At 38.1% G+C, this 13,266-nt stretch overlaps 1 protein-coding gene across 1 annotated transcript in view; it reads left to right on the top strand.

The window, feature by feature from the left end:
• OXCT1 (3-oxoacid CoA-transferase 1) overlaps window positions 1–13,266 on the top strand; it is an 88,679-nt gene that overhangs the window by 24,254 nt on the left and 51,159 nt on the right. Inside the window, exon 7 of the mRNA XM_082784344.1 lies at window positions 2,594–2,658. Within this exon, the coding sequence (XP_082640470.1) occupies window positions 2,594–2,658 (65 nt within the window). The remainder of the gene's footprint in view (window positions 1–2,593; window positions 2,659–13,266) is intronic.

The following is a 13,266-nucleotide window of genomic DNA, read 5'->3' as shown; positions in this document are numbered from 1 at the left end:
TGTATATCTGAGCATTTCACTGTGCTAGTCTGATGCAGGTACTGGTTTTGCTTAGCAGGGGCATGGATCTTAAAGCTTCCATGGGGCTTTGTTAGCAACAGCAGGCAGCTTCACTGCTTCTGTGAATATTCCACCTGATTTGGCTGCATTTCCTTTTCATCTGGTTGTATTCAGTTTTGGAATTGTCTAGCCCAATATACTCTCACACAGTCTGAGGTGTGGTTTGGTGCCCATAAAAGTACACTCCTGACAAAAGAACAGGGCAGTGAAGAGGATGTCCTGTGTTAGGCCCCCTGCTGTCACAGCCAGCCATGTCAGGTCATCTCTTCACACATCAAGCGGTTCTGTAATACATAAATTCATCAAACAGCTAAAGTGTCATTTCAGCTTGGCAGCACTAGGTGGATGTACTTGGTTATTCTAGTTCTCTGTGAATTAGTTTGCTGTCTTTTGTCTGTGGGGGGAAAAGACATTGCCATGTGTTTGGATCAGTTTATGAATCTAATGCTGGAACAAAGGAATCCATATGCTTGCAGTGTCTAGATATCTAGAAATCTATTGTAAAATGAGAAGGTAGCCTTTGCTAGATAGTTTTTGTTTTTCAAACTCCAAAAACCAGAATGCTATTCTGTGTTGGAAAGTAGGATTAGTATTCCTGAATTTTCTTCTTCTGGATTGATGTACCCGTTAGAAAATACCTTTCATCTCGTAAACTACAACTACTACTGAAACATTTTATTAACGAAAAAGCACTTTCAGCTTTTGTAAATAGGGTCAGAATCAAGCCCATTAACTCTTCTTCATATGACACTGAAATGTTGCTTCTAGTACCTCCCCCCTCAAGTGACAATAATTTTATATTGGTTTCTTTTACTGGCAGACTAACCAGTACAATCTTGAAAAGGTCTTCGGAAAAAAAAAAAAAGTCACTTGGGATGAAATACTGAATTCTTTGTTTCCACATCTGCTTATCCCATCTGTATTCATTCTCCTGCTATTTTAATTATATTTTTCTTCTCATCTTATACTCTACCTAGTTTAAGGGTATATTTCTCTACATGACTTCTTCTAGTACTGCATTCAAACATTAAGAAAAGGATATAAACTCAAAGGCTTTTTTTTTTTTTTTTTTTTTTTAATAGAATCATAGAATCATTTAGGTTGGAAAAGACTTCCAAAATCACGTTCAGCTGCTAACCTAGCACCGCCAAGTCTATCAATAAACTACAGCTCTAAGGACCATGTTTACATGACTGTAAATACGTCCAGAGATCAAGAGACTCAAGCCCTTCCCTGGGCAACCTGTTCCAATGCCTCACAACCCTTTCAGTGAAGACATTTTTCCTAATATACAAACTAAACCTATTCTTGCATTTGTGTTCATGCAGCCACAAATCATGCCTTCTGCAGCCTCTTGTTAAAGACTTCACAGCTGCCATGTATTGCCAATAAAACAGGATTGCTCAAGATACATGTTTTGGGGTATAGTTTGCATTCTGTAGGTCTTTGCATTAGGTCCTAAATGCATGGCAGATGAGGATTTACACGTTTCCATTTTCTTCCTTCCCCAAAGCCACGAGGTGGCAGCAGCATGCCAAAGTTCATTAGGGTTGTAATGATAAGTATGGCCGTTAGACAAGAGGGTGCAAAAAAGAGGGCAAGACGTTGGGAAACAAGGATAATCTGGAAAAAAATATTTGTGTGGAAACAGGAAAAAAGGTCTTGAATTATTTGGAACTCTATTTTCTTGTATTTTGAAGAAAAAAGAAAACAAAAACAAACAAAAAACCACAACAGAATTCTACCATTACAATAAGTGGTACCCCACCAATATATGTTTTTTTGTTTGTTTGTTTGTTTTTCTTACATGTTATACCTTACAATTTTGTTTGTTTTCTGGAAAATACAGAAGCACTGCAATGGGTCACTTGTTTATGCTTGTGTCCAGTATGATCCAGGTGCAGTTATACATACCATGTCTTACCTTACTTCCTAGCATTTCTTTTTCCTTGTAACAGAAATATGGTGTGGGAATACTTAGGAAGAATGCCAGAGTCTTGAGTGAGTGCCAAAACTGGCACAGCTTTTTTAATCAAGAGAATTGGATTAAATTTACTACCATGCAAAGTGTTAGCCAAAGTCCATATAGCTGCCTAGTCTAAATTATGAAGGCATATGTGGGATCTGGGAGGTTGTTAGGCCCTGTGCTCACTCCTCCGTGGAGATGAAATTCATTCTTTGTGTGGTGAAGTAATGGGAATGTACCTTGTACACAGCTCAGCTTGCTGCTTCTCTTGAATCTGATAAATGAAGATATCAGTAGCATACCCAATTTCAATTAGACAAAGTGCTGATTAAAAGTCAAAAGAGCTGTAATAAATACTCTCCGATGTAGGAAAATATGATGTGATTTCATATGCATCTTATACAATTCCACAGTACTTTTTCTTCCTTCTTGTTTTTATTATTCTTCTAGCTATTTGGCAGAAGGATTTGTGATGTTCATGTTACAGAGATACTTGATGTAACTTAGTTCTGAAATGTCTGTACTTCTACAACTTTTAGTATTTACTCATTTTCTGTTCTTTTGCAGGAAAACTGCAAGAAATTTCAACCAGCCAATGTGCAAAGCTGCCAAGACAACCGTGGTGGAGGTAGGTAGTTGAAACGTAGTAAGCTCTACACACCTGTAGGCAGCAGACCCCTTTGTTTTGCATGCCATTCTGGGGACAGAGTTCCTTTTCTTGACTCACTTGGTGAATTTTCAATGAGGGATGGTGGTCTAATCTGTCTTCAGATTTTTCTGAATTCTGATTTTTTTTTTCTACACTGTGTTCAGTTGTAGTGATTAGTTTATCATCGTTCTTCAGTTTATCACTTTTCGTCTGATTATGACCAGGACTTCATTTTTTGTGATCAGCCTTTGAAAGGTTTTGCATTTGTTAAATAAGACAATAAATATATGGATGAAAGAAGAAACAATAGGCTTAGGCTGCATGTGAGAAGATTCATGTAAGACCTTATGCAAAACTTCCTGATAATGAGGATAAATGTGTAACAACATAGATTAAGCAGATCATGAATCTATCACAGTTGAGATCTCTAAAAATAAATTATATAATTAACATGCAGGAATTAGATATGAGCATTTGATTATGCCTTGAGAAAGAGGATGGGCTAGGTAATCTAGAAGCTTCTTCCAATCTTTTTGTCTTTTTGCCTTGTAGTCTGAAACCATAATGTTTGAAAACATGGAGGAGCCTGTACTGGAAATATATTGGTGACTGGAGAGTTGTTAGGGTATAGTAATATCTGAAAGATAGACTGTTGGCTTTTTCTCACTGCCTTTTTCTCAACTGACTGTTGGTTTTTTCTCACAACAACTGGTAGTTGTTGTTGTTGTTGTTTTTTTGTTTTGTTTTGTTTTGTTTTTTTTTTATATGCCTAAAAAAAAAGCTAAATATGATTTGAGTAAGATCAAAAGAAATTCTTCTAGACCATTTTCAGTAAATTCAAAACAGAAGAGCCTTGGTCTCTTCTGGGTTCATGTGCTTTTGTTTGTTTGTTTTTGTAAAAGCATATCTGGAAAATGTTATATAAGCATCTCTACATAATGCATTTGGGAAGTTATTTCTTTCTGTTGTACAGAGCTATAACAAAATATACCATAGAATTTGTTAAATGACTTTTAGTGACCGTTCGGCAGTAGTACATGAATTTTCACAATTGGTTTTCAAGAAAGGCTTAAAATATTTTTCCATTTAAAAATGAAGTAAAGAATCCTTCATCATTCCCCTTCATTCTAGTCGCTCACCCTTCATACTTTGTTCACTGTCTGGTGCTTAGAGAATTTGAGTAGATCAAAGCCTTCCACCTACATTCCATCTCATTCTCTTTCTCTGCTCTTCTATCCACATTTGATAGGGTAGAATTTTCTTGTCAAGGAGCAACAATTATGTGACATCCTTCTTGCTATAATTCCACTTAATCTTTGGAATATCTGTCTTTAACTTTGTCCACCTTGAGTCTTGTTGCAATTTCTATACCATTTTAAAACTGCTTTTTGCAAGATAGCACATTAATGTTACTTTACAACTCTAGCTTTTTATCAATTAATTAATGGGTGAAAAGCAGAGATTTAGGACAAATAGATATTTCAAGCCAAATGCAATGCCTTGGATTAACTTTTAAGTATTTCTTCCAAAGTAGAATTCAGGATGCTGTGTTAGGATTTAAGAGTTCAAACCCAGGGAACAGAAAAGACCTATCTCAGTATACCATCTAGTACATCTTTGGTACTGAAGATTGCCAGCCGTGCAGCTGCCTAGAGCAAATTGCTAAGTAACTGAGGCGACTGCAAAGAGTTTCATCAGGCTCCTTAGTTTTGTTGCTCAAAGCTGAAGGGTAAAATTCTCAATCCCACTTACAGTGAGAAAGAAAAAAAAAAAAAAGGGGGAAAAAAAAAAAGAAAAAAAAAAAAGAGGTAGTCTAGTAATCTGGATACTTCCTTGGCAGCAGGGATTTCTGAGTTCTGGTATCTTTCCCTAAAGCTCTGTTCTTTTTTCACTCACAGACCATTTAACTTAATTTAAGCAGACAGTCTTACGAGTACAGATTTCAAGCCATCCCTGCTCCTTGCTGTCACCACTAGCTACAGGTCAGACTTGTCTTCAGAGTCATGCAGTGATTTGGGATTTGCAGGATTATAATTTCTGTTTGGCACTCATATTCTGAGTTTGAATTTGTAGCCTTGTACTTGTTATGTAACCAGACTTCTGCTGGCAACATCTGCTTGTCTAGAAGTACCAAGCTGAGGCAGGTAACTAGCACACCCTCCACACACCCCTGCCCCATGTTTCTAGTTTTTAAGCTAGAAACTATTTTTTATGGCATTCATTAAAATTTGATGCTGTAAATACAGAGGCAAAGGGATTTGCTATTTCTGGTAGGTACTCTGGTGAGTTACTATTTTTTTTTCTCTGCTTTCTTTTATACATCGAGCTTTACCCATTCCTTTAGAAGCAATCTTTTTTAGAAACAGAACTTAATTTGCTAAATCATTAGGTTACAAGCACAGATACTAGGCTATTGAATTCAGTTTGTAATAAGTTCAGTAAGTATGTTGAATCAGTGTAACTTGAATTTTGGAAGGTAGGTTTCATCAGAAAATTTATCCTGCCTTGTTTTGAATGAAGCAAGAAGTAGAAAACCCATCCTTGTTTTTGTGCCTGTTCCTGTGGCAAATCATCCTCACCGGTATAAATATGTCTTCGTACTGTAATTAGTCTGGCTTTAGGTTCTTTCCAATGCTTTTGCTCTCTTTTGCTAGATTAGAAACCTTTCTGTAGCTGACATTTCCTTCCCACGGAGTGACTTCTCAGTGCTGCTGATATGATAAGCAGATTGAGGTCTTAATGATTCTAACAGTAAAACATTTTCAGCTCTCCTATACATTTTATCTCCATCTCCTTCTGCCTCTGTTGTTTTTCTGAAAATTTACAGATGTTACCAACACGAGTGTCTTCACATTATAATGCTGATACCACTACTGTCACCTGCAAAAGTAGAGTTACCCTTTTGTCCAGTCCTGCTGCGGTCATTTTTTGCACACCCATATTTCTTGATGATCAGGGGTTTCCTTTAGACCCCTTACAGAGGTTTCCTTTAGAGTTAGTTGTGTACACCTTGTCAATCCTTTTCTGGCATACTTCAGGAAAGGTGTAATCAATGATTTCCAGCATGCATTCTGGAAGTATGGTAGCTATTCCTTGTCCTTAGTTGTCTAACTTTGTGTTAGAAATATGTTAAGTTTGAAAACACTCATTTTACCTGGTCTGGTAAAATTTTTAAATTTTACCACTCATTTTGTAAAAAACACTCGTTTTACTCAGTCTGGTACTGCTGCTTCATTCATATGATTTCTTACTGCACCGGTCTTTCCGCAGATTTATTTTAGTTTCTGTTCATTGATAAAAATATGGAATGAAACTGGATCCAGTGAGATCCATACCAAGGGAAATAAAAAATACTGGAAATTCAATTTCAAGGTATCTGTGAACTTGGTGAAACTAGGAAGTACACTGGGAATTGGTTGGATCGGTTATTTACCCTGTCATAAGATATGCTGTGGAGCTGTGAATCTCCACATGCATGCCTGACATGCATATACAGTTCAAAACACATTGTTCTTTAATGTATTAAACGTTAATACATTAACATTTAATATATACTCTGTTTTGAGTCAGTTTGGCATTTTACACTGTCTTTGTTAAAGTATGGAGAGACTTAATTTTTGTAGGAGTTCATAGGTGAGAAAACTTGGCAGCATTTGTGGATAAGAAGAGTAGGAGCAGAGCCACACACATGCAAAAACCAACATTCACAAATCCACAAACTGATAGCTATTGCTTGCTTAAAATTTGTTTGCTTAAAAAAGGCATAGAGTGTCTGTGCATAGAGTGGCTTGTGAAGGAGGAGGAAAAAGTAGTAGCCTTTCTGGGATTGGAAATATATTGGTTGTAAACTAATGAAATGCAAGAGGTGTTTACTGAACCACACAAGTATTTTGAACTGTTACATATATTTCTTTGTCTTTCGAAGTGAGAGGAGGTAGAACCTGATAAGATGCTTGATAGCAAGGATGATTGGTGAAGCATAGATAACTATCTGGACAGATCCAACTGTGCTGGCTAGTGGATTTTCTACTTTCAGTTACAGATGACCAATACTAAGGGTCAAAAAGAAGTTTTAACTGAATTGTGTGATTTCTGTTTTTTTGATATGCAATTGTTACAGAGAAAAATGTTAAATAATCCAGTAGCAGAAACTTTAGTTAGTTTGTCCTTATCTGTACATGAAAACAAAGATGACACAGGAGTTTGATTGTTTTTTATTTCTTCTACAGTGCTGAGTTCCAGAATGGTTCTTTATTTGTTACATCTATTTGTCACTTCATCCTGCAAAACTCACAGAAATCCATCATGCAGTTAGAGCTGTAGCTTTGTTTGGACCTGAGGCCTCCAGTGCCCTTCAGTTGTTTTTTGGATCTATGAACACTTTCTTGCTCCTATGAGGAAGGCATTCCTACAACAAGGGTAGGACAGTTGGGGAATCAACCAGTCTAAAAGGATTTTACTGGCTGTAAAGGAGTCACAATTTACAGACCAGTCATGGAGTCTTGTAAAGGTGCAGAGGAAGGGCTTGTCACCTGGAGAAACATGAGGGCTTGTGTGGTCTTACATCTGCAGTAACCTTTTCCAGATATTCTCTGTTACATGAGGAACTTGTCTGCTGAGTTCATCATCTGGCACTGCTGTCAGGCTTCCCAAGAGATTAATTGAAATGTGTGATAGTAAATGGAACATGTAGCATCTTGAAGTTACAGTGTTACCACCTGCATGTGTGGCCCGTACTGCTAGGGCAAGGGCTGTGGTGTTAGGCTGCCCTCTAAGATGTGCATCTTCCTGCAGAAGCTCTTGAGAGCAGAGCCCCACCAGGAGGGACAGCTCTGGTGATGATTTTGCCAGGGTCAGGCATCATGACAGTACTGAGAGGTGAAGGGTGATTTAGGCAGAGGCTAAATTGTCTGTGCCCTGCACAAGTGCATGGACATCTGTAACAGCCTCAACACCACTAAGCTGCTGTCTGTTCGCTGCCACTGTTATTCTCTGCTGTAAGACCTCCTGAATGGTTGTCCCTGGCAAAGTGGTTTTAGATCTCAGCCACTGCCACAATATAAGTGTTTGAGAATGGTAATAGTCAATGTGTTCAGAAATATTTATTGACTGGCTGTTTGAATATCGAGTTTGAATAATTTTCTTGTTCAGACTGCAAGAGGATGGCTAAATATATCTCCCTGTGTAAACAGCATTTCCACCTCAAATAATATCATAGGAGGAAAAAAAGAGAGTGTACTTTCTCATAAAAATACATTAAATAAAAATCATTAAACCCTGCATTTTATCTCTGGTTGCCTGGTAACAACACAGCCACGTCAGTGAGCGTCATTATCTCAGGTACAATGAACTGTGCTACACTGAGGGACAGAAGCAGACTGAAATAAGCCATTTGTACCCTGTTATCTGTGCTAAATCATGGCATTGTGTTTTATTGAGGAAACTGAAAAAATAACTTTTTTTTTTTTTTAATGTCTACTCTACCAAATGTTTTAACACTAGCAAAACTTTCCTCAGATGCATAGCTCCATTCTGAGGAATTCTTCAGGGTTTTTACACAGTGACAGTTTGTTGCAAAATACCTACAAGTGTTGTTTAAGGTGGAAAAATAATCTTTTTTTTTTTAAAAAAAAAAAAAGTTTTTATTTGCCTGGATGCCACAGCCATGGAACTCAAAACCAAACCTTGGTACAGGAAGCAATTCTCAGTTTGGGATGGGCACTGCCTATGCATTAAGATGTCTTTCTGGAAGACTTCAGTTTAGGGTTTGAGGTCCAGTTTAGGGTTTGAGGTCCAGGAAGACACAGAACCAAGGTGTACCCCCTCCTTCTGAGCAAGTGCTGCAACACCAATTTGCATTTGATAGCCATTTTTGATAGCATTATCTAGGTACTCAGGGATGACCGTGTATGTGCTCAGTGGACAACTGCAGAAAGCATTGGAGGCGACTGCAGGATAGGAACATTTCGTTTGGCACAGGGTGGGTACTGAACTGCTTAGTCCTATGATATCAGCAGCTTTTGGCACAAATTACAGTAGAATGTTAGTTTCCATAATATATACACTTATGTATGGAAGTCTTTGTATCTAAAGCATCTAAGTGTTAGTCAGCGACTTTGACTGCATGACTGGATTTATGTCCCTAGGTTTGGGTTAAATCCCATATCAGGGATATTTCTAGATCTGGATTTAGATAAATATGAACCCGGGTATAGACTACAGACATTGCAGTATCCTTTCTCAAAGGTAACTGAGATGAAAAATTTGAGTGAATAAAAAAAGATTTGAGTGGGATAGTAACTATGAAATGCAGGCTCGAGATCCTTAGAAAGCACAGAATGGAAAATGGCAAAATATCAGGAATGGCTTTTAGGAAGACAGACTTTGTGAGCTCATAGATTTGGTAAGTGAAAGCTTCTGAGACATCTATTTAAAAAGAAATGAAATTAAAGAAGGACAGTTAAGGGCTTGAAAAGAAACTTTTCTAGGATGGAGAAAGCTTTGGGAGAGCAGTAGAGTATCACCTTGATCACAATCATCACTATCTCAAATGCAGAAAAGAAAAATGACAGAAAGTGAAAACAAGGTCAGATAACTGAGGCTGAGCATTGCAAGAATACAACCAAGCAAAAAGGATTATGCGTGTAGAAGCAAACTCAGAAAGCTCCGGTACAGTACAAAATAAAGAAGACTTTGAAATGCCAAGAAATCTTTAGGAGTACATACATAGTGGGCTAGAAGACTAGGGATGTTTGTATTTCACTTTCTGATGAAGACAGTAAAATTCTCAATGCAAAGTATTGGACTGGGTTTATTTGGCAAGGATTTGATAGACCCCAGCAGTGGACTGCAGGGGTGGCCTCTGTGAGCCAGCAGCTGCCCCATGTTCGATCAGAGTCAGCTCCAAAAGGGACCTGCTGCTGCCCAGAGCTGAGCTGATGAGTGACACTGGTTGGGCCTCTGAGAGACTGGACTGAAGAAAGGGGAAAAAAAAAAAAACAAACAAACTGCTGCACAGCAGCAGCTGGGAGAGAGGAGTGAGAACCAGCCCTGCAGAGACCAGGGCCAGTGCAGCAGGAGGTGCTCCAGGCACGCAGCAGGGATCCCCTGCGACCTGTGGGGAGGCCCCTGGTGGAGCAGGCTGTCCCCCTGCAGCCCATGGGTCCCACATGGAGCAGATCTCCACGCTGCAGCCCGTGGAGGAGCCCTGGTGGAGCAGGTGGATGTGGCCTGGAGGAGGCTGCAGCCCATGGAGAGCCTCCACAGGAGCAGGCCCCGGGCCAGGGCTGCAGCCCGTGGAGAGGAGCCCACGCAGGAGCAGGGGGTCTGGGGGGAGCTGCCACCCACCCTTGGGGCCCCGTGCTGAAGCAGTTTGCTCCTGGGGGATGGACCCCGTGGTATGGAGCCGTGTGGGAGCAGGTCTCGAAGAGCTGCTGCCTGTGGGCAGCCCCCTCAGGCTCAGTTCAGGAAGGACGGCATCCTGTGGGAGGGACCCCACAGGGAGCAGGGGCAGAGAGGGACCTGAAGGAGCGACGGAGACAAAGCGTCAGGGACTGACCACAGCCCCTGTTCCCCTGTGCCACTCAGTGGGATGGGGTGGAAAAGGGTGGATGGGAGGGAAAGTGATTTTAGTTTGCTTTTAGTTCTTACTGCTCTAGCTTGTTAGTAATAGGCAATAGACTATACTAATCTTCCTATGCTGTGTTTGTTCTGCCTGTGACAGTAATTGGTGAGTTTTCTACCTGTCCTTATCTCAACCCTTGAGCCATTTTCCATTATTTTCTCTTCCTTCTACACTTGAGGAAGGGGAATGAGACAACCATGTGGTGTTGGAGTTTAGTTGGCCATCAGTGGGAAACCACCACAAGTACCATGAAAGCTGAAGGGCTTAAAGTTTTTTCTGCCTTGTCCTTCAGTAATGTTAAAAAGCAGTTTCACTGTTGTGGTGCCATATACAGAAAGTTGAAGAACAAGTTTGAGAAGGACTGGAAACTACTTTTTTTGAAAAGTAACTCATAGAAGCTGTTGCACACCATTTACTTCCACAGTAATTTTAGTTTGCCAAAAGGAAGGCCACTGCCAGATTTTAATGTTCTTTTGTTGTTTTTATTGATTTGATTCTTTGATTATTTCATTTTGTCTGTACATGCATTAATTGAGAGAGAGCAGGACAGCAAAATATTTTTACAGCTGTTGGGCAGACCATATTGAAATGTTCTGAGAAGCATTAGAATAGACTGGGCTAGAAGAGATTTCAAGATGTAGTTCTTTTTGTGTGCTTCTGATTTTCAGGGAAGGAAACTTCTTTAAGAGTTAATTTAGCTGTGGGGTTTTCCTACTGGTGATTTTATTTATTTTTTTTAATCTATAACTTTAAATTATTTGGGTTCAGATCTGACACTTTATTGCTGGAGTAGTAAATGCTAAGTTGTTGAAATTCAGAGCAGATCAAAGTGTTCAGACTTTTGTTCAGTCACTTTTACCTACATGTAATATGGTGCTGAAAGAGTTGAATTTGTTATTCTTTTATCCGTCTCTCTATCTTTTTTTTTTTTTCTTTTAAAATTGATAATTTCTGGAATGAATATCATGAGCATTCTCCACATTCAGTTTCAGAAGTTCAATGTAGATGTGTTGAATTTAATATTTAATGAAAAAATCCTTTTATCCTTGTCATATATGTTAAGAACAAATATGACATTCAAAAAGAACAGTCTAATGCAAGTCTGTGGTTGATCAGTAGATGCTGCAGATTGCCAGGAAGTTATTGTGCTGTGAAAAGCTCCGTTGACTCCTAAAGCAAAGTTCAAGGTGGTTTGTTTGGTTGGTTTTCTTGTAACAATTTTTAGAAAATCCACTATGCTGTGCCTTAAAACTGTGCATTTTGAAGTACATGTACATTTATTTTACCATACTCATGTTCTGTTAAGAGAACCTGAATAGGATTTTAAAATATTATAGACTAAACTTTTCATTGTATGTATTAATATATACAATCAGTTAATGGTAGTTCTTATGCTCTGCTTTGTGCTTAAGATACATTAATCAATGTATGATTTCTGTATTTACATTTTAAATCACTTTTTACATAATTGTATCACTGAAAAGATGCTGTGGAGAGAGTCTTAGGGATGATTCAAAGACTATATGTGCATGCATATTTCTATTTAAGTCTTAAAGTTAAAATTTGTTTCCTATGCTATTAATAACTTTTTGTCAATTCTGATGGAGATTCCTAGTATACAAAGTAATGAAGATTTGAAGTTCAAACTAATAATACAAAAACTTAGTTCACAGTGTGAGTAATACCTACTGGCATGAAACAGCATTTCATTAGGTGGCCAAAATATTGAGATTAGAAAAGCTGCATCCTTGTAACTCATACTGGAATGAGAATTTTGGAGTCATCACTTGAATCTGTAGCTCAGATTTTATCTTCTCTTGCAGCATCCTTCCCTGAAAATGCTTTAAAATAGTATTATTAAGTGAATATGAAAATGATGATTTAAAGAGAAGTAAAGGATCGAGATACCAAGACTGTCTTGACTTCATAGCATACCGATTTTTCTTTTCAGGTGTGAGTATTTATTGCTGTTCCAGCAAGCTGTAAAAGATAGTAAAGTAATGAATGCAGGCCATGAAGTAGTTCTTAATTACCATTTCACAAACAGGCTAAATTTCTTGGTGTTCATTTGAAAGTAGACTACTCTTGCATTTTTTCCCAAACTATGTTAAATTGCTGTATAAAAAACTTGCACTCATGAAGTCCACTGTGTGGAAATTCAGTCCTTTGAATTAGATGTTCTTTGCCACTTGTGATTAAGCCAGAGAAAGTGACAGATAAACTATTTCTAAGTAATGTTTGGTATTTCTTTTTTTTTTAAAAAAAATAACTGAAAAAAAATAGGGACATTTGACCTCCCCCCTTATGTGATACGTAGCAAATGGGTTGTGTAAGCCAGTATGCTAAGGACCACTACTGCCCTCCTGGTTCTGATGATAAAGTTGTAGGTGCTGCCTCTGACTTAATTATGCATAGATATATATGAGTATATACATATATATTCTGAATTTTGAAAGCAGTATTACTTTAACATAGATTCTAATTGGCAACTTCAAATTTGGAGTTCCACATTTAAGATTCAAAGTGCTGAACTTCACTAAGCATCAAGAGCTGCAACTGAATGGACAAGCACATCTAATAGTTTTTAAGTAAACAACTTTTTAATAAAAAAATATTTTCAGATACTAATTTTGTTCCCACAAATAAAATTTAGACATTCAAATTAGACCTTCAAATTAGACATTTGCATTTTTATGCAAATATTTTTTGGCTATTTGAAGTCCAGGCTGATGGAAAGTATACTGATACCTCACAGTTCACCTTAATTTTCCTAAGTGGATTAGAAAAGTTTTAGTCACCTTTTTCTAGTTGCTTTGCTTTGCTCTCAAGGTTTGCTGTTATTTGCTATTTATTTATTTATTTATTTCATGTTTGTGTCTTCCAAAGAGTCTCATAGCTTTTGTAGAATCTTGAGATGAGGCCAGCTGAGAAACATGCTTTCTAGCTTGGACAATTGCAATGTTTGGT

The sequence above is a fragment of the Aythya marila genome (genome assembly GCF_965140915.1).
Source record: "Aythya marila genome assembly, chromosome: Z".
Taxonomy (NCBI): Eukaryota; Metazoa; Chordata; class Aves; order Anseriformes; family Anatidae; genus Aythya; species Aythya marila.
Note: the sequence above shows the minus strand (reverse complement) of the source record. Positions and strands in the feature narration are given on the sequence as shown.